Here is a 27,833-nt window from a genome sequence, read left to right on the forward strand (position 1 = left end):
TGAGCACGCAGAAGTGCCGCAACACGACGTGGCAGGGACATGACAAATGTCTCAAGCAGTGCTGGATGGAACTGACAGCATGAATCCTGCAGGGCTGTCCAAAAATCCGTAAGAGTACGAGGGGGTGGAGATCTCTTCTGTACAGCACGTTGTAAGGCATCTACATCTACATACATACGCCGCAATCCAACATACGGTGCGGGGCGGAGGGTACCTCGTACCACAACTAGCATCTTCTCTCCCACTCCCAAACAGAACGAGGGAAAAATGACTGCCTATATGCCTCTGTACGAGCCCTAATCTCTCTTATGTCATCTTTGCGGTCTTTCCGCGAAATATAAGTTGGCGGCAGTAAAATTGTACTGCAGTCAGCCTCAAATGCTGGTTCTCTGAATTTCTCAGTAGCGATTCACGAAAAGAACGCGTCCTTTCTTCCAGAGACTCCCACCTGAGTACCTGAAGCATTTCCGTAACACTCGCTTGATGATCCAACCTACCAGTAAAAAATCTAGCAGCCCACCTCTGAACTGCTTCTATGTCCTCCCTCAATCCGACCTGATAGGGATCCCAAACGCTCGAGGAGTACTCGAGAATAGGTCGTATTAGTGTTTTATAAGCGGTCTCCTTTATAGATGGACCACATCTTCCCAAAATTCTACCAATGAACCGAAGACGACTATCCGCCTTCCCCACAACTGCCATTACTTTCTTGTCCCACTTCGTATCGCTCTGCAGTGTTACGCCCAAATATTTAATCGACGTGACTGTGTCAAGCGCTACACTACTAATGGAGTATTCAAACATTACGGGATTCTTTTTCCTATTCATCTGCATTAATTTACATTCATCTATATTTAGAGTTAGCTGCTATTCTTTACACCAATCACAAATCCTGTCCAAGTCATCTTGTATCCTCCTACAGTCACTCAAGGACGACACCTTCCCGTACACCACAGCATCATCAGCAAACAGCCGCACATTGCTATCCACCCTATCCCAAAGATCATTTATGTAGATAGAAAACAACAGCCGACCTACCACACTTTCATGGGGCACTCACCATCGAGGAAAATGTACTGGGTTCTGTTACTTAAGAAGTCTTCGAACCACTCAGATATTGGGAAGCAATCCCATATGCTCGTACCTTAGTTAGGAGTCTGCAGTGGGGCACTGAGTCAAACGCTTTCTGGAAATCAAGGAATATGGCACCCGTCTGATACCATTCATCCACGGTTCACAAAGTATCATGTGAAAAAAGGGCGAGTTGCGTTTCGCAGGAGCGATGCTTTCTAAAGCCGTGCTGATACCGGGACAGCATCCCAGCATTGCTCAATGACGTTCATGTCTGGGGAGTACGGTGCCCAGCAGAAGTGTATAAACTTAGAAGAGTGTTCGTGGAGCCACTCTGTAGCGATTGTGGACTTGTGGGGTGTCGCATTGTCCTGCTGGAATTGCCCAAGTTCGTCGGAATGCACAATGGACATGAGTGGATGCAGGTGATCACAGAGGATGCTTAGGTATGTGTCACCTGAGTCGTATCTGAACGTATCAGGGGTCCCATACCACTCCAACTACTCATACTCCACACCATTACAGAGCCCCCGGTAGCCCTGCTGTGATGCATGATCCATGGATTCATGACGTTGTCTCCATACCCATAAAAGTCCATCTCCTCGGTACAATTTGAAATGAGACTCGTCCGACCAGGCAACATGTTTCCAGTCATTAAGAGTCCAGTGCCAGTGTTAAGAGACCCAGGCTAGGTCTGGAACCGCGTGACCGCTACGATCGCAGGTTCGAATCTTGCCTCGGGCATGGATGTGTGATGTGTGTGATGCCGTTTGGGTTAGTTAGGTTTAAGTTGTTCTACGTTCTGGGGGACTGATGACCTCAGATGTTAAGTCCCATAGAACTCAGAGCCATTTGAACCAGGCTAGGTGTAAATCTTTGTGCCATGCAGTCATCAAGGGTACACGAATTGGCCTTTGGCTCCGAAAGCCCACGCTAATGATGTTTCGTTGGATGGTTGGCATGCTGACACTTGAAATTTGCAGCAATTTGCAGAAAGGTTGCACTTCTATCAGGATGAACGAATCTCTTCAGTCGTCGTTGGTCCCATTCTTGCAGGATTTTTTTCGAACTGCAGAGATGTCGGAGATTTGATGTTTTACTGGATTCCTGATATTCACGGTACACTGGTGAAGTGGTCGTACGGGAAAATCCCCACTTCATCCTTACCTCAGACATGCTGTGTGCCATCGGTCGTGGGCTGACTATAACGCGACTTTCAAACTCACTTGTGAGCCGTAGATGTGTCCAGCTCTTCGAAAAGCGCGCCAGGCGGAGTGCTTTCGCTTCGCGTCCAGAGTTTGCGGTGGCACCATCGGTTTGGCGCGCTGTTTGGATCGCTACCGCCCTCTGGCGGGAGATGGAGCAAATGTACGGCCGCGTAACGATCGAGGGGGACGTACTGGGCTGTGACCGAGAGAGGTGGTGGCGCGAGCGGGGCCCTGCTGTTCGGGGATCGTCAAGTGCTTTGGCTGATCTCTTGGCTGTCAGGGGCTAAGTCTGCCTGACCCGCACGTACGTGGCTTACAAAGCTTAGAAGCCGTGGTGCAGGAGATCAGTGCGTGGGACCGTTATGTCTTCTTATCGGCCATTGCAACCACTGGCAGCGGTTGGCTCTGACGAGCATTTGGAAGTGCAATGTGCTCCCGGCGCTGTGGTCGAGTGTGAGAAGAGTACTATTTTTATGTAACATATATATATATATATATATATATATATATATATATATATATATATATATATATATATATAGGGATTTTCAAGTTCTAGTTAAGTGTATGAGTTATTTCACCAGTCGTTTTGTTGGTGTCTTCCCACCACAGTTTTTGTTTGACTGTCCGCGAGAATGTGGTAATTGCTTCTTGGTCGGGCCGTTTCATTCACACCTCGATTGGGTGATTTAGGGTCAATGTTGCATGTCTCTGTGGTTCGGCGTCTGTGCAGGCACCGCCCTTGCTACATCTTCTAATTTTAGATAACTCGGGGAGGTGGTGGCTTGTAATGGAAGTTTTGGGATTGATCTGCTGTGGCCCTGTAGACCACCAGTAACTATTCCGACTATTGTGATTTGGGCCTCTTTACATGTGTCACACCCTCACCAAGCTAAGGAAAATTTTTTTGGGAACTGCCTTTAATGTGAAGGTTTGTGTGCTGGCTCACTCACATTTATCTTGTAACAACTATTGTAGCTTTAGCGGAAACTAGCTACTTAAAGGTGTTTTTTGAAGGAACTGTTCTCTTATAGATATAACAAGTTTAAAATCTTATTATTGGGAAGTTGTTAACGTCATACCGTGCAATATCCTTTACATAGAAGAAATTTGCCAGCTATTTAAAAGAGTTTTACAATTGTTGTCATATATATATATATATATATATATATATATATAAAAGTTAAAATCTTACTATTGCGAAGTTGTTAACATCATACCTGAAATCTCCTTTTCATAAAGAAAATTTGTCAGCTATTCGATATTATTTTTGAAATTGTTTTTCTTTTAAATGCCAGATTTAAAAATTTGTTACTGAGAAAGCCTTTTAAAATAAAAAGATAACCTAAGCACTGTGTCTTACTTCACCAGCACCTCCTGGCCCCTTCTTCCACGATAACGTTTTTGGAATAATATGTGTACTTGAGTTGTTGTTTGTGAACCGCCCTAATTGACGGTTCAACTTGAATCTTGATAACTTGCTGTTGAAACAACAGTAACCAATTTAACAACACACGAGAAACTTGTTGTGTTATGCAGACGTTGCCGACCGCAGCGCCGTATTCTGGCTGTTTACATATCTCTGTATTTCAATACCCATGCCTATAGCAGTTCCTTTGCCGCTTCGGTCTAAGAAAAATACACTACTAGGCATTACAATTGCTACACCACGAAGATGACGTGCTACAGACGGGAAATTTAACCGACAGGAAGGAGATGCAAATGATTAGCTATTCAGAGCATTCACACAAGGTTGGCGCCGGTGGCGACACCTACAACGTGCTGACATGAGGAAAGTTTCCAACCGATTTCTCATACACAAACAGAGGTTGGCCGACGTTGCCTGGTGAAACGTTGTTGTGATGCCTCGTGTAACGAGGAGAAATGCGTGCCATCACGTTTCCGACTTTGATAAAGGTCAGATTGTAGCCTCTCGCGATTGCGGTTTATCATACCGCGACATTGCTGCTCGCGTTGGTAGAGATCCAATGACTGTTGGCAGAATATGGAATCGGTGGGTTCAGGAGGGTAATACGGAACGCCGTGCTGGATGCCAACGGCCTCGTTTCACTAGCAGTCGTGATGACAGGCATCTTATCCGCACGGCTGTAACGGATCGTGCAGCCACTTCTCGATCCCTGAGTCAACAGATGGGGACGTTTGCAAGACAACAACCATCTGCACGAACAGTCCGACGACGTTTGCAACAGTACGGACTATCAGCTCGGAGACCGTGGCTGCGGTTACCCTTGACGCTGCATCACAGGCAGGAGCACCTGCAATGGTGTACTCGACGACGAATCTGGGTGCACGAATAGCAATGAATCCAGGTTCTGTTTACAGCATCATAATGGTCGCACCCATGTCTGACGACATCGCGGTGAACGCACATTGGAAGCGTGTATTTGTCATCACCATACTGCCGTATCACCCGGCGTGATGGTATGGTGTTCCATCGGTTATACGTCTCGGTCATCTCTCGTTCGCAATGACGGCACTTTGAACAGTGGACGTTACATTTCAAATGTGTTACAACCCGTGGCTCTACCCTTCATTCGATCCCTGCGAAAACTTCCATTTCAGCAGGATAATGCACGACCGCATGTTGCAGGTCCTGTACGAGCCTTTCTGGATACAGAAGATGTTCGACTGCTGCCCTGGTGAGCACATTCTCCAGATGTCTCACCAATTGAAAACGTCTGGTCAATGGTGGCCGAGCAACTGGCTCGTCACAATATGCCAGTCACTACTCTTGATGAACTGTGGTATCGTGTTGAAGCTGCGTGGGCAACTGTACCTGTATACGCCATTGGAGCTCTGTTTGACTCAGTGCCCAGGCCTATCAAGGCCCTTATTACGGCGAGAGGTGGTTCTTCTGGGTACTGATTTCTCAGGATCTACGTACCCAAATTGCATGAAAATGTCACTTCTAGTATAATATATTTGTCCAATGAATACCCGTTTATCATCTGCATTTCTTCTTAATGTAGCAATGTTAATGGCCAGTAGTGTAGGTGATAGCATACAGAAAAAATTTGAGGACAGGAGAAGTTGAGTAGTTGTACAGTTAACAGTTATGGCTTCGAGTGGCGCACATACCTCAGTACAGAGCTCGAGTCGATACAATCGGCAGCGATCCGGCAGTAGTACTCCTTGCGGAATTCGAGCAACTCAAAAAACGTGAGGCTGTGGAGACCCGCCAGGGCGCCGACGCACCCCCCTCGCTGCCCCCCTCCTGCAGGCGGCTGCGGGGGTCCGTAGGTCGGGAAGCTGGCTGCCTGGCGCGCCACAGCTGACAACGCGGCCGACGGCGGCTTCAGGACCCCACACGTTCCGGTCACCAGGTAGCGTCCTGAAAAAAGCTGTTCGGTCACCTCTGACTACTCACACAGGCGCGGATTGACTACTTCTCTCCGCATCAGTACGGGCAGCCACTGAAAGTGACACACATAGCGGCAGTCGACAGGGCACGAGGTGTACCGCACAGTGTCGCGAGCGAATCGTCAACATTTCAGCTGACTGTCAGGGAGGTGGGGAGAGCAGCGCCGACAGTACTCTGCCCTGCGACAGCACCGGACACCGTGTCCTCCCTTCTGATGAGCCCTCGTTGTGATTGCTATATCTGTGTAAGCAGGAGAAACTAACGATCAAAGTCCAGAAACAATTTATTGGACTGTTCAGTTGTTGTTGTGGTCTTCAGTCTTGAGACTCGTTTGACGCAACTCTCCATGCTACTCTATCCTCTGCAAGCTTCTTCATATCCCAGTATGTACTGCAACCTACATCCTTCTGAATCTGCATAGTGTATTCATCTCTTGGTCTCCCTCTACGATTTTTACCCTCCACGATGCCCTCCAATACTAAATTGGTGATCCCTTGATGCCTCAGAACGTGTCCTACCAACCTATCCCTTCTTCTAGTCAAGTTGTGCCACAAACTCCTCTTCTCCCCAATCCTATTCAATACCTCCTCATTAGTTACGTGATCTATCCACCTTATTTTCAGCATTCTTCTGTAGCACCACATTTCGAAAGCTTCTATTCCCTTCTTGTCCAAACTATTTATCGTCCATGTTTCACTTCCATACATGGCTACACTCCATACAAATACTTTCAGAAACGACTTCCTGACACTTGAATCTATACTCGACGTTAACAAATTTCTCTTCTTCAGAAATGCTTTCCTTGCCATTGCCAGTCTACATTTTATATCCTCTCTACTTCGACCATAATCAGTTACTTTGCTCCCCAAATAGAAAAACTCATTTACTGTGTTAAGCGTCTCATTTCCCAATCTAATTCCCTCAGCATCACCCAACTTAATTTGACTACATTCCATTATCCTCGTTTTGCTTCTGTTGTTCATTTTATATACTCGTTTCAAGACACTGTCCATTCCGTTCAGCTGCTCTTCCAGGTCATTTGCTGTCTCTGACAGAATTACAATGTCATCGGCGAACCTTAGAGTTTTTATTTCGTCACCATGGATTTTAATACCTACTCCGAATTTTTCTTCTGTTTCCTTTACTGCTTGGTCAATATACAGATTGAATAACATCGGGGAGAGGCTACAACCCTGTCTCACCTCCTTCCCAACCGCTGCTTCCCTTTCATGTCCCTTGACTGTTGTAACTGCCATCTGGTTTCTGTACAAATTGTAAATAGCCATTCGCTCCCTGTATTTTACCCCTGCCACCTTCATAATTTGAAATAGAGTATTCCAGTCAACATTGTCAAAAGCTTTCTCCAAGTCTACAAATGCTAGAAACGTTGGTTTGCCTTTTCTACTGTTCAATTAACCAAAACAAATTCTCCAAGTATAACGCCAACACAAAACACTGATCCGTCTTCGAATCACAACTACATACAAGAATAATATATAAAACAACTGAAATAATTTTCCTACTAGTCTCCGCCAGAGACTTCTCCGATATGCCGAGTCTAATCCAGAGATCAGCAAGAAGATCCGAGCCGGGCTGCCGGGGCGGCAGCTATCCGTGTCTGCCGGCGGTCGATGAACTGCCGATGTGTGGCCGAGCGCCGGCTTTTATAGCGCTTCGGCAGATGAGTACCTCGGATCTATTTTCTATCACGTGGTTTGACGTGTGAAAATAGTTCCGGGATCTGCAGCAACCTCTTCCTTATGTTTATGTGGGACGGTAGTGGCCCCTGGTGGCCGCTGGTGTCTTTCCTGTGTTGTTGTTGTTGTGGTCGTTCATCAATATTGCCTGTCAGTTGTGTAGTGCTTCAGTGTGCCTGCAAGGTGGGCAACCCGCGGCTGCAGGCTATCAGTGTGGTTGCTGATACTCTAGGCGCCGTGATGTCTGGTGGAGAAGGCCACAGCAGATTGCAGCATCATGACGGACGTGCCGGGACCTGGACCGGAATGTACCAGGTGTACCGGTATGAAATAGGCGTTTTTTTGTGAAAATGAAACACTAATTTTGAATTGAAAATTAAAAACAGTTTATTCAAAGTACTGACCATTGCTTTCTATACATTTTGACCACCTTTCTGGCAATTTGTGGGCACCACGCCGATAGAAATGTTCGTCTTTTGAAGCAAACCAATCAGACACCCAATTTTCGACTTCTTCGTAGGAATCGAAGTGTTCCTCAGCCAGTGCGTGTTCCATTGATAAAAACAAATGGTAATCGGAAGGGGCCAAGTCTGGTGAATACGGCAGGTGGGGTAGCAGCTCCCAACCAAGTGTTTTGATTCTATCATGAACCAGTTTTGCTTTGTGTGCAGGTGCATTGGCGTGTAAATTACTTTGCCATGTCTTCTGGCCCATTATGGTCTTTTTTCGACCAATGCATAGTTCAAATTGATCATTTGTTGTCTGTAGCGATTAGTATTCACAGTTTCACCGGGTTTTAGAAGCTCATGATACACCACACGTTTCTGAACCCACCAAACACAGAACATTGTCTTCTTGTCGAATCGATCTGGTTTTGCAGTCGATGTTGATGGTTGTCCTGGATTAACCCATGATTTTTCCCGTTTAGGATTCTTAAAATAAATCCAGTTTTCATTGCCAGTAACAATTCGATTCAAACTGATTTTCCTTCATGTCATTTGACAAATGGTATCTCGGTTTTCCATCGGCCTTCCATTCAGTTTATGTGGCACCCATTTTCCACACTTTGGATCTTTCCCACAGCTTTCAGGCGGCCAAAAATGGTTTGTTGTGCAACATTTAGCATTGATGACGTTTATTTCTGACTCAAAGTATCATCTTCATCCAATATTGCTTGCAATTCAGCGTCTTCGAACTTTTTTGGTGGTCTTCCACGTCGTTCATTTCGTACATCAAAATCATTATTTCTGAACCGTTGAAACCATCTTTTGCATGTTGCTTCTGATAGAGCATGATCACAATATGCCTCGACAAGCATTCGATGCGACTCTGCAGCACTTTTTTTCAAATGAAAACAAAAGATTAATGCGTTCCGCCAATCATCACTTTCTGGTACAAAATTCGACATTGTTAACACGATGAAAACCATCACGCCGCGTGATACGGCAGTATGGCGATGACGAATACACGCTTCCAATGTGCGTTCACCGCGATGTCGCCAAACACGGATGCGACCATCGTGATGCTGTAAACAGAACCTGTATTCATCCGAAAAAATTACGGTTTGCCATTCCTGTACCCAGGTTCGTCGTCGAGTACACCATTGCAGGCGCTCCTGTCTGTGATACAGCGTCGAGGGTAACCACAGCCACAGTCTCCGAGCTGATAGTCCGTGCTGCTGCAAACGTCAAATGGTTCAAATGGCTCTGAGCACTATGGGACTCAACTGCTGAGGGCATTAGTCCCCTAGAACTTAGAACTAGTTAAACCTAACTAACCTAAGGACATCACAAACATCCATGCCCGAGGCAGGATTCGAACCTGCGACCGTAACGGTCTTGCGGTTCCAGACTGCAGCGCCTTTAACCGCACGGCCACTTCGGCCGGCCAGCAAACGTCGTCGAACTGTTCGTGCAGATGGTTGTTGTCTTGCAAACGTCCCCATCTGTTGACTCAGGGATCGAGACGTGGCTTCACGATGCGTTACAGCCATGTGGATAAGATGCCTGTCATCTCGACTGCTAGTGATACGAGGCCGTTGGGATCCAGCACGGCGTTCCGTATTACCCTCCGGAACCCACTGATTCGATAATCTGCTAACAGTCAGTGGATCTCGACCAACGCGAGCAGCAATGTCGCGGTATGATAAACCGCAATCGCGAGAGGCTACAATCCGACCTTTATCAAAGTCGGAAACGTGATGGTACGCATTTCTCCTCCTTACACGGGTCATCACAACAACGTTTCACCAGACAACGCCGGTCAACTGCTGTTTGTGTATGAGATATCCGTTTTAAACTTTCCTCATGTCAGGACGTTGTAGGTGTCGCTACCGGCGCCAACCTTGTGTGAATGCTCTGAAAAGCTAATCATTTGCATATCACAGCATCTTTTCCCTGTCGGTTAAATTTCGCGTCTGTAGCACGTCATCGACGTGGTGTAGCTATTTTAATGGCCAGTAATGTAGTTCTCGACAATGCGCCATATCACAATGTTAAAATAAACAAAGCTCCAACATCTCATTCAGCTAAAGACGATATCAGAAAGTGGCTATCAAAGGAACGTATGCCATTCTCGGATCACATGTTGAAGCCCGTTCTCTATGAGCTCGTTCGAAGAACCGAGGCAACGACCGAGTATTCCGCTGATAAAATCCTTGAAACTGCTGGTCGCGTTGCTTTCCGCCTTCCTCCTTACCATCCAGAATTAAATCCAATAGAAAATATGTGGTCGAGTGTAAAAGGTTGGGTAGCTTCTAGGAACGTTCTCTGCAATGTAACGTCTGTGAAAGATTTGTGTGAGGAGAAATTTAAATCCATGAGCAAAGATGACTGGATTCCGTTGTGCGAACACGTTAAAAAAAATTGAGCGGGAATACAAGCAGAAAGAAATATTTATCGACAATGAAACAGATAAAATAATCATAGATTGAGGTGGTGCGGACAGTGATAGCGGAACTGAGTACTGTGATCCAAGCTCTGAATTTGACGGAGAACTGAAAGGAGTGGCTGTGCTACCATATGATGACTGAAGGTAAGTGCTCGCATCCTAAGCTGATCAGATTTCAAAGAGAAAAGAAACAGGACACTTTTGTTTATAGTTTATATTTAATTTCATTACTGCACTTACGTCTTACTCTTATTTTTGTTGCCAGGTACTGTAATATGTTGAGGCTGATAATAGGCCCATGATGATGCTACACTTGAAGAACTCAAAACGAGAGTGTATCTTCAATTTGTGAATTGGGATGGGAAATGTAAATATTACTAATCTGTAATAAGACACAAAGTAAATATTTTATCCTAAGATTTACCTTAGTAGTATTTATCAGAAGAATGAATGGATTGATTTTAGGAATTCCTCGTTAGAAACAAGGTATTTTATTATTAATACGGTAAATATTGTGAAATACATTTCTCTAACGCCCTACTACTGGGGAATTTAATTCTCATAATTTTTAATTAACTAAGAAATGTTACTGCACGCATTTTGTTTCTCGATTAAAACCGGGATCGCAGACTCCTCATCTAATACTAGTTCTTGATACTTTCATCTACATCTACATCTACGTGATTGCTCTGCTATTCACAATAAAGTGCCTGGCAGAGGGTTCAATGAACCACCATCAAGCTGTCTCTCTACCGCTCCATTCTCGAACGGCACACGAGAAAAACGAGCACTTAAATTTTTCTGTGCCAGCCCTGATTTCTCTTATTTTATCGTGATGATCATTTCTCCCTATGTAGGTGGGTGCTAACAGAATGTTTTCGCAATCGGAGAAGAAAACTGGCGATTGAAATTTCATGAGGAGATCGCGTAGCAACGAGAAACGCCTTTGGTTTAACGATTGCCACTCCAATTCACGTATCATGTCTGTGACACTGTCTCCCCTATTTCGGGATAATACAAAACGAGCTGCCCTTCTTTGTACTTTTTCCATGTCATCCGTCAGTCCCACCTGATGCGGATCCCGCACTGCACAGCAATACTCCAGAATAGGGGGGACAAGCGTGGTGTAAACAGTCTCTTTAGTAGATCTCTTGCACCTTCTAAGTGTTCTGCCAAAGAATCGCAGTCTTTGGTTTGCTCTACCCACAATATTATCTACGTGATCGTTACAATTTGTAATTGTATTCCCTAAGTATTTAGTTGAATCTACAGATTTGTGTGACTTATCGCGTAATCGAAATTTAGCTGCTTTCTTTTAGTACTCATGTGAATAACTTTACACTTTTCTTTATTCAAGGTCAATTGCCACTTTTCTCACCACTTATCTAAATCATTTTACAACTCGTTTCGATCATCTGATTACAAGGCGGTAAATGACAGCATCATCTGCAAACAATCTAAGACGTCTACTCAGATTGTCTCCTATGTCGTTAATACAGATCAGGAACAATAGAGGGCCTATAACACTTCCTTGGGGAACGCCGGATATTACTTCTGTTTTTTACTCGGTGACTTTCCGTCTGTTACTATGAACGGTGACTTTTCTGCCAGGAAATCACGAATCCAATCGCACAACTGAGGTGATACTCCGTAGGTACCCAGTTTGGTTAGAAGACGCTTATAAGGAATGGTGACGAAAGAATTCTGGAAATCTAAAAATATTTAATGAATTTTAGATCCCCTGTCGATTCCACTCATTACTTCATGAGTATAAAGAGCTAGTAGTATTTCTCAAGAACGATATTTCCTGAATCTGTACTATGTGTCAATAAATCGTTTCCTTCGAGGTAATTCATAATGTTCGAACATGGTATATGTTCCAAAACCCTTCTGAAATCGACGTTAGTGATGTGGGCCTGCAATTCAGCGGATTACTGATATTTCCGTTTTTGTGTATTGGTGCGACTTGAGCAATTTTCCAGTCTTTAGCTACGGATCTTTCTGTGAGCGAGTAGTTGTATATAATTGCTAAATACGGAGCTGTTTTATCAGCATACTCTGAGAGGAACCTGAGTGGTATACAATCTGGACCGGAGGCCTTGCCTTTATTAAGTGACTTAAGCTGCTTCGTTACTCTGAGGATATCTACTTCTATGTATCTCATCTTGGCAGTCGTTCTTGATTGGAATTCAGGAATATTTACTTCGTCTTCTTTGTCAAACCTTTGTTATACCTTATCATTTTTAGTGTTAACTGGCGCTTCTGACTTCGTTTCCCTTTTCACGCAATAAGTTAACACATGTTATTACTTCTTTCAAGGAAGACACTTTTACATCAGTGGAAAACTAGGTAAGAATTTAAATAAACTTTTGACGTCCAACTAGCTGGCTGCACGATTCCATTCTTTCCATACATCACCAAGTTATAGTAAGACAGCCAGCTTGAAGGCAGGGTTTGCTTGAATGTTTAGTTAGAAGACGCTTATAAGGAACGGTGTCGAAAGCCTTCTGTAAATCTAAAAATATGGAATCAATTTGACATCCCCTGTCAATAGCACTCATTACTTCGTGGGTATAAAGAGCTAGTAGTGTTTCACAAGAACTATACAGGGTGATTCAAAAAGAATACCACAACTTTAGGAATTTAAAACTCTGCAACGACAAAAGGCAGAGCTAAGCACTATCTGTCGGCGAATTAAGGGAGCTATAAAGTTTCATTTAGTTGTACATTTGTTCGCCTGAGGCGCTGTTCACTAGGCGTCAGCGTCAGTTGATGCTAAGATGGCGACCGCTCAACAGAAAGCTTTTTGTGTTATTGAGTATGGCAGAAGTGAATCGACGACAGTTGTTCAGCGTGCATTTCGAACGAAGTATGGTGTTAAACCTCCTGAAAGGTGGTGTATTAAACGTTGGTATAAACAGTTTACAGAGAATGGGTGTTTGTGCAAAGGGAAAAGTTCTGGACGGCCGAGAACGAGTGATGAAAATATAGCACGCATCCAGCAAGCATTTGTTCACAGCCCAGGAAAATCGACTCGCAGAGCTAGCAGAGAGCTGCAAATTCCACAGTCAACTGTATGGAGAGTCCTACGACAAAGGTTAGTTATGAAACCTTATCGTCTGAAATTGGTTCAAGCACTGTCTGCAGCTGATAAGATTAAAAGAATCGATTTCTGTGATTTTATCCTTGCTCAAATGGAAACAGATGAATCTTTCGTTTCAAAGATTGTGTTTAGTGATGAAGCAACTTTCCACACTAACGGGAAAGTCAACCGACACAATGTCTGTATATGGGGCACTGAGAATCCACGGGAAACAACTCAGTATGAACGTGACTCGCCTAAGGTGAACGTTTTCTGTGCCATTTCAGCCAATAAAGTTTTTGGTCCCTTTTTCTTCGAAGGTGCTACTGTAACTGGACTACAGTATCTGGAGATGTTAGAGAATTGGCTGTTCCCTCAGCTCGAACAAGAAGCACAACAATTCATATTTCAGCAGGATGGAGAGCCACCACATTGGCACTTATCTGTCCATAACTACCTGAACGTCAACTACCCGAGGTGATGGATCGGCCGCCAGGCAGCCCGTGACAGAGCACTTCATCACTGGCCTCCAAGAAGCCCTGATCTTACCCCATGCGATTTTTTCTTATGGGGGTATGTTAAGGATATGGTGTTTCTGCCACCTCTCCCAGCCACAATTGATGATTTGAAACGAGAAATAACAGCAGCTATCCAAACTGTTACGCCTGATATGCTACAGAGAGTGTGGAACGAGTTGGAGTATCGGGTTGATATTGCTCGAGTGTCTGGAGGGGGCCATATTGAACATCTCTGAACTTGTTTTTGAGTGAAAAAAAACCTTTTAAATACTCTTTGTAATGATGTATAACAGAAGGTTATATTATGTTTCTTTCATTAAATACACATTTTTAAAGTTGTGGTATTCTTTTTGAATCACCCTGTATTTTCTGAATCTGTGCTGACTGTGTGTCAATAAATCGTTTTCTTCGAGGTAATTCATAATGTTCGAACATGGTATATGTTCCAAAACCCTTCTGAAATCGACGTTAGTGATGTGGGCCTGCCGGCCGCGGTGGTCTCGCGGTTCTAGGCGCGCAGTCCGGAACCGTGCGACTGCTACGGTCGCAGGTTCGAATCCTGCCTCAGGCATGGATGTTTGTGATGTCCTTAGGTTAGTTAGGTTTAAGTAGTTCTAAGTTCTAGGGGACTAATGACCACAGCAGTTGAGTCCCATAGTGCTCCGAGCCATTTGAACCATTTGATGTGGGCCTGCAATTCAGCGGATTACTGATATTTCCGTTTTTGTGTATTGGTGCGACTTGAGCAATTTTCCAGTCTTTAGCTACGGATCTTCCTGTGAGCGAGTGGTTGTATATAATTGCTAAATACGGAGCTGTTTTATCAGCATACTCTGAGAGGAACCTGAGTGGTATACAATCTGGACCGGAGGCCTTGCCTTTATTAAGTGACTTAAGCTGCTTCGTTACTCTGAGGATATCTACTTCTATGTATCTCATCTTGGTAGTCGTTCTTGATTGGAATTCAGGAATATTTACTTCATCTTCTTTTGTGAAGGAGTTTCGGAAAACCGTATTTAATAACTCTGCTTTAATGGCACTGTCATCAATGACTTCACAATTGTTATCGCACAGTGAAGGTATTGACTGCGTCTTGCCACTAGTGTGCTTTATGTATGTCCAGAATCTCTTTGGGTTTCCTGCCACATTCCGATTTGTATAGTCTGACAGGATACCAAACTTCTGTCTTCTGCCAGTTTCTCTCTTACAGTTTTCCTTGTGCGCTCTTCTTACCCTCAAACCAGCCTGCCAGCCCCGTTGTGGCTCTCTTTCTAAACATCCCACATCATCTCTTCTTACTGCTATCTGGTATGCATCCCCTCCCTGTCATCAGTATTCTGGAATGATTCCCACAACCGTTTTGCCAGCAAGCTCCTCTATAGAATGACAGCATTTTTGCCCTATTCTACCAGTGAAGCGTAATCCACCACCTGCTTCATCTATGACTGACCCTATGTCATTGTTCCGTTTCATATCTTCATAGATTGTTACAGCCAGGTAAATTCACTCGTTCCAGTTAGTGAAAAGCACAGTTTCATATTTATGAACATTTACAGCTTGTGCCAAAGTTTGTTTCACTCAAATTGTACCGTTATCTAGTTGCGTATTTAAGAACTTTTATAAATTTGGAGAAAAGCGAACCACTTGTATGAATATCAAGAGCTCAGATGGAAACCCAGTTCTAAGCAAAGAAGGAAAAGCAGGAAAGTGGAAGGAGTATATAGAGGGTCTATACAAGGGCGATGTTCTTGAGGACAATATTATGGAAATGGAAGAGAATGTAGATGAAGATGAAATGGGAGATACGATACTGCATGAAGAGTTTGACAGAGCACCGAAAGACCTGAGTCGAAACAAGGCCCCGGGAGTAGACAACATTCCATTAGAACTACTGATGGCCTTGGGAGAGCCAGTCCTGACAAAACTCTACCATCTGGTGAGCAAGATGTAGGAGACAGGCGAAATACCCTCAGACTTCAAGAAGAATATAATAATTCCAATACCAAAGAAAGCAGGTGTTGACAGATGTGAAAATTATCGAACTTTTAGTTTAATAAGTCACAGCTGCAAAATACTAACACGAATTCTCTACAGACGAATGGAAAAACGGGTTGAAGCCGACCTCGGGAAATATCAGTTTGGGTTCCGTAGAAATATTGGAACACATGAGGCAATACTGACCCTACGACTTATCTTAGAGGGAAGATTAAGGAAACGCAAACCTACGTTTCTAGCATTTGTAGACCTAGAGAAAGCTTTTGACAATGTTGACTGGAATACGCTCTTTCAAATTCTATAGGTGGCAGGGGTGAAATACAGGGAGCTAAAGGCTATTTACAATTTGTTCAGAAAACAGGTGCCAGTTATAAGAGTCGAGGGGCATGAAAGGGAAGCAGTGGCTGGGAAGGGAGTGAGACAGTGTTCTAACCTCTCTCTGATGTTATTCAATCTGTATATTGAGCAAGCAGTAAAGGAAACAAAAAGAAAAATTCGGAGTAGGTATTAAAATCCATGAAGAAGAAATAAAACCTTTGAGGTTCGCCGATGACATTGTAATTCTTTCAGAGACAGCAAAGGACTTGGAAGAGCAGTTGAACGGAATGGACGGTATCTTGAAAGGAGGATATAAGGTGGACATCAATAAAAGCAAAACGAGGATAATGGAATGTAGTAGAATTAAGTCGGGTGATACTGAGCGAATTAGATTAGGAAATGAGACACTTAAAGTAGTAAAGGAGTTTGCCTATTTGGGGAGCAAAACAACTGATGATGGTCGAAGGAGAGAGGATATAAAATGTAGACTGGCAATGGCAAGGAAAGCGTTTCTGAAGAAGAGAAATTTGTTAACATCGAGTATAGATTTAAGTTTCAGGAAGTCGTTTCTGAATGTATTCGTATGGAGTGTAGCCATGTACGGAATGAAAAATGGACGATAAATAGTTTAGACAAGAAGAGAATAGAATCTTTCGAAATGTGGTGCTACAGAAGAATGCTGAAGATTTGATGAGTAGATCACGTAACTAATGAGGAGGTATTGAACAGAAATCGGGAGAAGAGGAGTTTGTGGCACGACTAGAAGAAGGGATCGGTTGGTAGGACATGATCTGAGGCATTAGGGGATCACCAATTTAGTACTGGATGGCAGCGTGGAGGGTACAAATCGTAGAGGGAGACCAAGACATGAATACACTAAACAGATTCATAAGGATGTAGGCTGCAGTAGGTACTGGGAGATGAAGAAACTTGCACAGGATAGAGTAGCATGGAGAGCTGCATTAAATCAGTCTCTGGACTGAAGAACACAACAACAACAATCACACGCCTGTTATTTGAAACTGATACACAATATTTTATTCAAAATAATCTCCATTGTTATTTAGACATTGGTCCCAGCTCTCCAGCAGGCCATGAACGGCACCACACACACACGAAAAAAAGTACTTCTTTCGAAGCGAACCAGTCAGCGAGTCATTTTCGTACACTTTCATACGATTTGCGGCGTTGTTCAGCGAGAGCGTGTGCCAGTGACGCAAACAGATGATAACTGGAAACAGCCAAGTCTGGAGAGTAAGCCACGTGCCCTGCTATTTCCCAACCGAGCCCCTCGACCGTTTCCCTGACCCGTTTTGCTGTCCGTTACGCGACGTAATCGTGGAGCAATATGACTTTGTGTTACCTTTTTCCATGTATCTAACAACAAGAAATAAGAATGACCCAGAAACAGCCAAATATTATAAAAACTACTGTGCTACATTAAAAAAGGTTATTAAAAAGTCCAGAAGTATGCGCATCATGTTTGAGATTAATACCTCTGATAACAAAATCAGAACAATTTGGAATATTATTACACGGGAGACAGGGAGTACAGGATGACAGCATCACCATTAAAGCGAATGGAAACTTGATAAACAACAAGCCGGAAGTCGAAAACATTTTAAATAATCATTTTTTAAGTGTTGTAGAGAAAATAGGATCTACATGTTCATTAGAAGGAGCAAGGCAGTTAATGGAGGAGGCCTTACCCACACCATTTGATACACTTGAAATTCCACCCACCTCTCCTTCTGAAATTAGGAAGATAATAAACTCTCTCAAGAATAAAAGCTCACATGGAATTGATGGCATTTCCAGCAGGATAATAAAAGCCTGTTCCCAAGAAATAAGTGGGATTCTTAGCCACATATGTAACAGCTCTCTGAAGCAGGGTATTTTCCCAGATAGACTGAAGTATGCCATTGTTAAACGACTGCATAAAAAAGGAGATACGTCTGATATCAACAACTACCACCCAATCTCTTTTCTGAGTGCCTTATCCAAAATTCTTGAAGAAGTAATGTATTGTAGAATAGCTTCACACCTTTGTAAAAATAAAGTTTTAACAAAATGTCAGCTTGGTTTCCAGAAGGGTTTGTCAACGGAAAATGCTATATATATTTTCACTAATGAAATATTAAATGCTCTGAGTAACTGGAAGTTACCCGTTGGGATTTTTTGTGATCTATCAAAGGCTTTTGATTGTGTAAATCATGGAATACTTCTAGATAAGCTCAAGTACTGTGGTATGAATGGGACAGTGCTCAAATGGTTTAAATCATACCTAACTGGAAGAGTGCAGAAAGTTGAAATAAGCAGTTCACATAATATACAAAAAACTGGTGATCTCACAAACTGGGGAACAATCAAGAATGGGGTGCCACAAGGTTCGGTCTTGGGTCCTCTGCTGTTCGTAATATATATTAACGACTTGCCACTCTATATTCACGAAGATGCAAAGCTGGTACTTTTTTGCCTATGATACAAGTATAGTTATCACACGCGACAGACAAGAATTAACTGGTGAAATTGTAAACGATGTTTTTCAGAAAATCATTAAGTGGTTCTCTGCAAATGGGCTCTCATTAAACTTTGACAAAACACAGTATATACAGTTCCACACAGTAAATGGTATGACACCATTAATAAATATAGACTTCGATCAGAAATCGCTAGCTAAGGTAGAATATTCAAAATTTCTAGGTGTGAAGGGTTGAACTGGAAAAAACTCACTGGGGATCTGCTGAAACGTTTGAGTTCAGCTACTTATGCTATTAGGGTCATTGCAAATTTTGGTGATATAGATCTGAGTTAATTAGCTTACCACGCCTATTTTCATTCTCCGCTTTCGTATGGCATCATATTCGGGGTAACTCATCATTGAGTAAAAGAGTGTTCATTGCACAAAAGTGTGTAATCAGAATAATTGCTGGAGCTCATCCAAGATCATCCTGCAGACACCTATTTAAAGAGATCTTCACTGTAGCCTCACTCTCTCTCTCTCTCTCTCTCTCTCTCTCTCTCTCTCTCTCTCTCTCTATATATATATATATATATATATATATTCACTTATGAAATTTGTTATTAACAATCCGAACGAATTCAAAAGTAATAGCAGTGCACATGGCTACAACGCTAGGAGAAAGGGTGATCTTGACTACTCAAGGTTAAATCTAAATTTGGCTCAGAAAGGGGTAAATTATGCTGCCACAAAAGTCTTTGGTCACTTACCTAATAGCATCAAAAGTCTGACAGATAGCCATACAGCATTTAAAAGGAAATTAAAAGAATTTCTTAATGGCAACTCCTTCTACTCATTAGATGAATTTTTGGATATAGTAAGTGGGTAATTTCCCAAACCCGCAGAAAAAAAAATTAAAAATATTAAGTGTCATGTAATGTTTTCTGTAATGTAATATCTTGTATAGACACCTTTCATTAACCTGACACGTTCCACATCATTACGAAGTGTCGTATTCACGGTCTATGGAACAAGTACTAATCTAATCTGTTCTGGTCGTTTTTTTCGTAATGCTCGATTTAAATCGACCAATTGCTGTTGGGAACGATGAGTGTTAACGGTTTCACCACGTTTTAGCAGCTCGTAACAGATGACGCGCTTCTGATCACACCAAACACAGAGCATTGTCCTCTCTGCAAAGAGATTTGGTCTTGCAGTGGATGTCGACGGTTTGCCTGGATTCACTCATCATTTACGACGCTTACAACTCTCAAAATATATCAAATTTTCATCACTTTCCACTATTCGACGGAGAAACGACTTTCCCTTGTATCTGGCGAGCAGCACTTCACAAGTTGCTTGCTGTCTTTCATTCACTTCATGCGGAATCCATTTTCCCATTCTCTGCTCCTTTCCCATTGCTTTCAACCGAAGCGAAAGAAACGGCTTCCTGCATCACATTCTATTGTCCCGCGAGTTCCTGTTGAGTTTGAGCATCACCTTCATCCAATCTACATCTACATCGATACTCTGCAAATCACATTTAAGTGCCTGGCAGAGGGTTCATCGAACCACCTTCACAATTCTCTATTCTTCCAATCTCGTATGGCGCGCGGAAGGAATGAACACCTATATTTTTCAAGGCGAGCTCTGATTCCTCTTATTTTATCCTCCCTATGTAAGTGTCTACAAAATATTTTCGCATTCGGAGGACAAAGTTGGTGATTGGAATTTCGTGAGAAGATTCCGTCGCAACGATAAACGCTTTTCTTTCAATGATGTCCATCCCAAATCCTGTATCATTTCTGTGACACTCTCTCCCATATTTCGCGATAATACAAAACGTGCTGCCTTTCTTTGAACTTTTTCGATGTCTCCGTCAGTCCTATTGTAAGGATCCCACACCGCGCAGCAGTGTTCTAAAAGAGTCTCCTTAGTAGGTCTGTTACATTTTCTAAGTGTCCTGCCAATGAAACGCAGTCTTTGGTTAACCTTCCCCACAACATTTTCTATATGTTCCTTCCAATTTAAAGATTTTAAACATATCTGGAACAACAACTGTTGAAATTCTTCACGGTAAATGATGACAGCCAAAACAGTTGCAGGATAAAGATTTATTAAAATTCTTGACCAAGGTTTCGTCACGATAGCTCATAGGCGAAGTACTGGTGCTAAACTGTGTTCGCGTTGACCCTGTGTCCATAGTCATGTTGTACAAATGGAGATGATGTCTTAACTATTGACGACGCCTTTGGCACAATTATTTTATTAATCTCCTTTGCAGGATGTAATTTTAGATTTTTTACTTCTGATGAAGGTATATTTATATATACCGAAACCTTGGTCAAGAATTATAATAAATCTTTATTCTGCAACTACTTAGGCTGTCATCATTTACCGTGAAGACTTCCAATTTAAATTGTTCGTAATTGTAATACCTAGGTATTTAGTTGAATTTACGGCTTTTAGATTAGACTGATTTACTGTGTAACCGAAGTTTAACGAGTACCTTTTCGTACTCATGTGGATGACCTCACACTTTTCGTTATTTAGGGTCAACTGCCACTTTTCGCACCATTCAGATATCTTTTCTAAATCGTTTTGCAGTTTGTTTTGATCTTCTGATGACTGGCTTTATTAGTCGATAAACGAAAGCGTCATCTGCAAACAACCGAAGTCGGCTGCTCAGATTGCTACCCAAATCGTTTATGTAGATAAGGAACAGCAAAGGGTCTATGACACTACCTTGGGGAACGCCAGAAATCATTTCTATTTGACTCGACGACTTTCCGTCAATTACTACGTACTGTGACCTCTCTGAGAGGATATCACAAATCCAGTCACATAACTGAGACGATATTCCATGAGCACACAATTTCACAACGATCCGCTTGTGTGGTACAGTGTCAAAAGCCTTCCGGAAATCGAGGAATACGGAATCGATCTGAAATCCCTTGTCAGTAGCTCTCAACACTTCATACGAGTAAAGAGCTAGTTGTGCTTCACAGGAACGATGTTTTCTAAACCCATGTTGACTGTGTGGCCGTTTTCTTCGAGGTAATCCATAATGTTCGAACACAATATATGTTCTAAAATCCTGCTGCATATCGACGTTAACGATATGGACCTGTAGTTCATTGGGTTACTCCTACCACCTTTCTTGAATATTCGTGTGACCTGTGTAATTTTCCAGTCTTTGGGTACTGATCTTTTGTCGAGCGAACCGTTATATATGATTGTTAAGTATGGAGCTAATGCATCAGTATAGTCCGAAAGGAACCTAATTGGTATACAGTCTGGACCAGAAGACTTGCATTTATTAAGTGATTTAAGCTGCTTCAATGCTCCGAGGATATTTACACCACCAGACATTAAAATTGTTACACCACTAAGATGACGTGCTACAGACGCGAAATTTAACCGACAGGAAAAAGATTCTGTGATATGCAAATGATTTGCTTTACAGAGCATTCACACAAGGTTGGCGCCGGTGTCGACAGCTACAACGTGCTGACATGACGAAAGTTTCCAACCGATTTCTCATACACAAACAGCATTTGACTGGCGTTGCCTGGTGAAACGCTGTTGTGATGCCTCGCGTAAGGAGGAGAAATGCGTGCCATCACGTTTCCGACTGTGATACAGGTCGGATTGTAGCGTATCGCGATTGCGTTTTATCGTATCGCGACATTGCTGCTCGCGTTGGTCGAGATCCAACCACTGTTAAGCAGAATATGAAATCGGTGGGTTCAGGAGGGTAATACGGAACGCCGTGCTGGATCCCAACGGCCTCGTATCACTAGCAGTCGAGATGACAGGCATCCTATCAGCACGGCTGTAACGGATCGTGCAGCCACGTCTCGATCCCTGAGTCAACAGATGGGGACGTTTGCAAGACAACAACCATCTGCACGAACAGTTCCACGACGTTTGCAGCAGGATGGACTATCACCTCGGAGACCGTGGCTGCGGTTACCCTTGACGCTGCATCACAGACAGGAGCGCCTGCGATGGTGTACTCGACGACGAACCTGGATGCACGAATGGCAAAGTGTCATTTTTTCGGATGAATCCAGGTTCTGTTTACAGTATCATGATGGTCGCATGCGTGTTTGACGACGTCTCGGTGAACGCACATTGGAAGCGTGTATTCGTCATTGGCGTACTGGTGTATCACCCGGCGTGACGGTATGAGGTGCGATTGGTTACACGCCTCGGTCATCTCTTGTTCGCATTGATGGCACTTTGAACAGTGGACGTTACATTTCAGATGTGTTACGACCCGTGGCTCTACCCTTCATTCGATCCCTGCGAAACGCTACATTTCAGCAGGATAATGCACGACCGCATGTTGCAGGTCCTGTACGGGCCTTTCTGGATACAGAAAATGTTCGACTGCTGCCCTGGCCAGCACATTCTCCAGATCTCTCATCAATTGTAAACGTCTGGTCAATGGTGGCCGAGCAACTGACTCGTCACAATACGCCAGTCACTACTCTTGATGAAGTGTGGTATCGTGTTGAAGCTGCGTGGGCAGCTGTACCTGTACACGCCATCCAAGCTTCTTTTGACTCAATGCCCAGACGTATCAAGGCCGTTATTATGGGCAGAGGTGGTTGTTCTGGGTGCTGATTTCTAAGGATCCACGCACCCAAATTGCATTAAAATGTAATCACATGTGAGTTCTAGTATAATATATTTGTGCAATGAATACCGTTTATCATCTGCAATTCTTCTTGGTGTAGCAATTTTAATTGCCAGTAGTGTAATTCTACGTTACTCATAAGGCCTGAAATTCGTTCGAATTTTTTCGCTGGTTTCCCGCACTCGTCGTTCCTCACGTCAAAATCGCCACTTCGAAATTTTTTTTCACCACTCGAAACACTGTGTTTCCCCAAGAGCATGTTCGCTGAGAGCTTCGACAAGCGTTCGATGCGATTCTGCAGCAGTTTTCTTCAAATGGCAACAGAAGACCAACCCTGTCCGCAAATCGTAGTTCATAGGCGCAGAAGTCGACATGTTTACTGGTTTGAAACGGATACCGATGTATGGAACTTGGGTTACTGTGTGTTGACTGTCGTCGTCAGCCGTTACAGGAAGAAGAGGGCGCTGCAGAGGCGGTCTCAAAACAATGGCTCTGAGCACTATGGGACTCAGCTTCTGAGCTCATCAGTCCCCTAGAACTTGGAACTAGTTAAACCTAACTAACCTAAGGATGTCACACACATCCATGCCCCAGGCAGGATTCGAACCTGCAACCGTAGCGGTCTCGCGATTCCAGACTGCAGCGCCTAGAACCGCACGGCCACTTCGGCCGGCGAGAGGCGGTCTCACGGACCGTACACTGACCATCTATAGGAAAATTCCGCTTTCATAGTTCTACACGTGTTATAATAGGCATAGCACTCTTTTCTTACTTTTAATCGCTGGGATGAGCCTCTGAGCTGTATTTTTCCCGTAGTTGTCGCCGCGCTTACCCCGGGGTGTCTCGTCAGGTAAGTAACAGACCTGCCGCCATTCATTGCTCCATACATGTCTCAGATACGAGGCGTGTTTTTTTTTTAAAGTAGGTACCGTTTTGAAATTAAAAAAAAGGACTTGCTAAGATATCTCAATAATTTTATTTTTACATGAAAGCCTTGTAAGATGTGTATATTTCTATTTTCTATTCTCAAGCCACAATTTATGAAAGATGTTTATATTTTATTAATAGGATTAAGTAGGAATAATTAATATTTGTCATGTAGGAAATAATTGTGGCAGCAGGGAATGTCTGCACCAAAGTATTGTTGGCGGGAGAGACCGCACATTGATATAGTTTTAAAAAGGGCGGGAGAGACCGCGTATGGATACATTTTAAGAAAAGAGCGGGAAAGACCGCGCATTGATACATTTTGTAATGGTAGCAGGGATTGCCTGCACCATAAAGCATTTTTGGCAGGAGAGACCGCACTTTAGCGTTCGTAGGAAGTCAGTAGTAAGCGAGAAGCGAGTCGGTAGCAGGTCTGAAGCGAGAGGTTGAGAGGAGCGGTGTGCCTGCCAGCCACCAGCTGTGACTTATAAGAGATTATAAACGGATGTACAGAGACATCAGCTAACTATTATCATAAGAGGAACTAATATTATTGAATTAATTTTTTGAGAAATTCAAGACTACTGAAGGTATGTTTGCGCAATGCTAGTTGTAAGATTATTGTAAAAAGTAAGTCCCACTTGAACGTTTGTAAAACCATTTCATTCAGAATATAATTAATTTTTGCCAGCACTATTGCATTAGTGATTATAATCCGTCTCAAAAACCATCAACGTAAAACTTCGCAAAAATTTATTGTTGTCAAGAAAAAGTTTAACTATAAATTACGTAGCTTCAGTGAAATTAATTAAAGAATAACGTCAGCTTTGCTATTAAAGAATAACGTCAGCTTTGGTAATAAATACAGCCACTTATTATGACAGCCCACCAGCAGCTAATAGAGTATAGTAGAACAGAGTAAGTATATTCATGTCGCAGTTTGATGTAGCAGTCAGATGGCGATCCAGTAACAATAAAAAAGGTAAGGAACAGTTTTGGGTTATTGCAGGTAACGACTGAGGGCCACGACGACGACGCATTCTATGTTCCGTCGACATAATCAGAAAATAACTTTTAATAAGCAGCATTTAAATTTCTATGCGAAGATTGAGAAAGAGAATTAATTTCAATGGGAAGATTTCATTTGTTATTACAAAGCAAGAGGTAGAAATCCTAAGGGAAGGTTTCATAGGTTATTGTAAAAGGGAAAGTTGCGTAACAAAAAAGAGATATAGAGGAGACGGGAAGGTTTCAGCCTGTACCTTAATGTACGCTCTCACGCCATTACAGTGTGATTCTTCCTTGTTTACGTTGTGTACTGAGTGCTTAAGATGCCTCCGATAATCGTGAGTCTCGCCGACTGTGAAGTACGGGCTGCTATAAGATTTCTTAGTGCTAAAGGCCTAAAACCGATCGATATACATAGTGAGATCTGTGGAGTTTACGGAGAAAACTTTATGAGTGATGGAATGATAAGAAAGTGGGTGAGAGCATTTAAAGATGGCCGCACAAATGTACACGATGAACAACGGAGTGGACGTCCTTCGGTCGTTAACGAAAGTTTGGTGCAGGAAGTGGATAATAAGGTGCGAGAAAACAGACGCTTTACGATTTCCTCCTTGCGGGATGACTTTCCTAATGTTTCTCGTAGAGTTTTGTATGGCATTGTGACCGAACACTTGAATTACCGAAAATTGTGCGCACGTTGGGTACCGGAAATGTTGACGGATGTGCACAAAACCAAACGTGTAGACAGTGCATTGACTTTCCTTGAGCGGTGCCACAACGACGGTGATGATTTCTTAAGCCAAATTGTTACGGGCGATGAAACGTGGGTGGCCGACGTCACACCAGAATCAAAGCAACAGTCCACGGAAGTTGAGCAAGGGCATCGTTTTGCTGCAAGACAATGCCCGTCCGCATGTGACGAATCAGACCAAAGATCTCATTACATTTTTTCGATGAGAAACTCTAGATCATCCTCCGTACAGCCCCGATCTTGCGCCCAGTGACTGCCATCTGTACCACCGAGCGAGGTGGCGCAGTGGCTAGCACACTGGACTCGCATTCGGGAGGACGACGCTTCAATCCCGCGTCCGGCCATCCTGATTTAGGTTTTCCGTGATTTCCCTAAATCGCTCCAAGCAAATACCGGGATGGTTCCTTTGAAAGGGCACGGCCGACTTCCTTGCCCGTCCTTCCCTAATCCGATGAGATCGATGACCTTGCTGTCTGGTCTCTTCCCCCAAACAACCCAATCCCGAACTACCATCTGTTCCTGCACTTGAAGAAACACCCGGGTGGTCAGCGTCTTCAAGACGATGACGAAAACAGTGGTGATGCAATGGTTAACAAGTCAGGCGGCAGGCTTCTTTGAGGAGGGTATTCAAAAACAGGTACAACGCTATGACAAGTGCCTCAATATTGACGGAAATTATACACAGGGTGAAAACTATTTAAACCGACAAAGTCTGGGAGGTTGAAGGGGACATCAAAACAAATATTTTTCTGTAATGTCATTTTTTCCTAGGAGGATTATTTAAACCGGTGGAGGCCGTATTACGCTCTTCAGTTGTTAGAAGGCGTATTACCCTCTTCATCTGTAGGCAAGTGCTGTCCACCAGTGTAGTGGTGCATTGTCTCTGTTTACTAATGGAGTGATACACCTGGAAGCAGTACACTGATATAGTTGGTGCATACTGCGTAGCGCACCACAATGGACGAGCTGCACAGCGGGTTCATCAACAACAATATCCTAATCACCGTATCCCACATCATACGACCTTTGCTGCTGTGTACCAACGTCTGCGTGAGACCGGGTTATTTAGCAGATCACCTGAACAGGGACACCGTCGCACGGTAAGAACGCTGCAATTTGAGGAAGCTGTCTTGTAGCATGTGGAGCGGGATCCTTCAATCGGCACTCGTGCAATTGCATTAAACATGGGGACGAATCAGACGAATGTAAGAACAGCCCTTTAAGAGCAATTGTTGCTTCCATTTCACTTACAGCGTGTCCACAACCTGGAACCAGTTGATTATCAACACAGAGCGCAATTTTCGCTGTGGTACCTGGAACAGTGTGAAATGCATCCTACTTTTCCATCCTCTGTCTTGTTTACCGATGAAGCAACGTTCGGGCGTGGTGGAGTCTTCAACATGCACAATTCGCATGTTTGCAGTGAGGACAACCCACAGGCTACAGTTACTAGCACTCATCAAGTGCGGTCCTTCGTTAATGTGAGGGTCGGTGTTGTTGGAGACTGTTTAATTGGGCCGTATCTGCTACCTAGACCATTAAATGGCAGGCGCTATTATAATTTTCTCGCCAGAGCATTGCCAGAATTGCTGGCTCCCTACAAGACAACGCATGTGGTTCCAACGTGACGGGGCGCCGGCACATTTCAGTCGTCATGTGCGTCGATTCCCGGACGGACGGTTCCCAGAAACGTGGATTGGCAGAAGTGGTCCTGTACCGTGGCCTGCTCGATCCCCAGATATGTCCCCTCTGGACTTTTTTGAGTGGGGAGAGTTGTTTGCGGAACTCCTGTTGCATCAGAAGTAGATCTGGTTGCCCGGATAGTAGCAGCAGCAGGAGCAATTCAGGATACTCCTGGGGCTTTTGCCCGTGTCACACAGA

At 43.5% G+C, this 27,833-nt stretch overlaps 1 protein-coding gene across 1 annotated transcript in view; it reads right to left on the minus strand.

The window, feature by feature from the left end:
* Positions 1-27,833, minus strand: part of LOC126212729 (uncharacterized) — a 173,109-nt gene that overhangs the window by 144,108 nt on the left and 1,168 nt on the right. The window contains exon 2 of the mRNA XM_049940140.1: positions 5,379-5,631. Coding sequence (XP_049796097.1) covers positions 5,379-5,631 — 253 coding nt within the window. The remainder of the gene's footprint in view (positions 1-5,378; positions 5,632-27,833) is intronic.

This window comes from Schistocerca nitens, chromosome 11 (assembly GCF_023898315.1).
Source record: "Schistocerca nitens isolate TAMUIC-IGC-003100 chromosome 11, iqSchNite1.1, whole genome shotgun sequence".
Lineage (NCBI taxonomy): Eukaryota > Metazoa > Arthropoda > Insecta > Orthoptera > Acrididae > Schistocerca > Schistocerca nitens.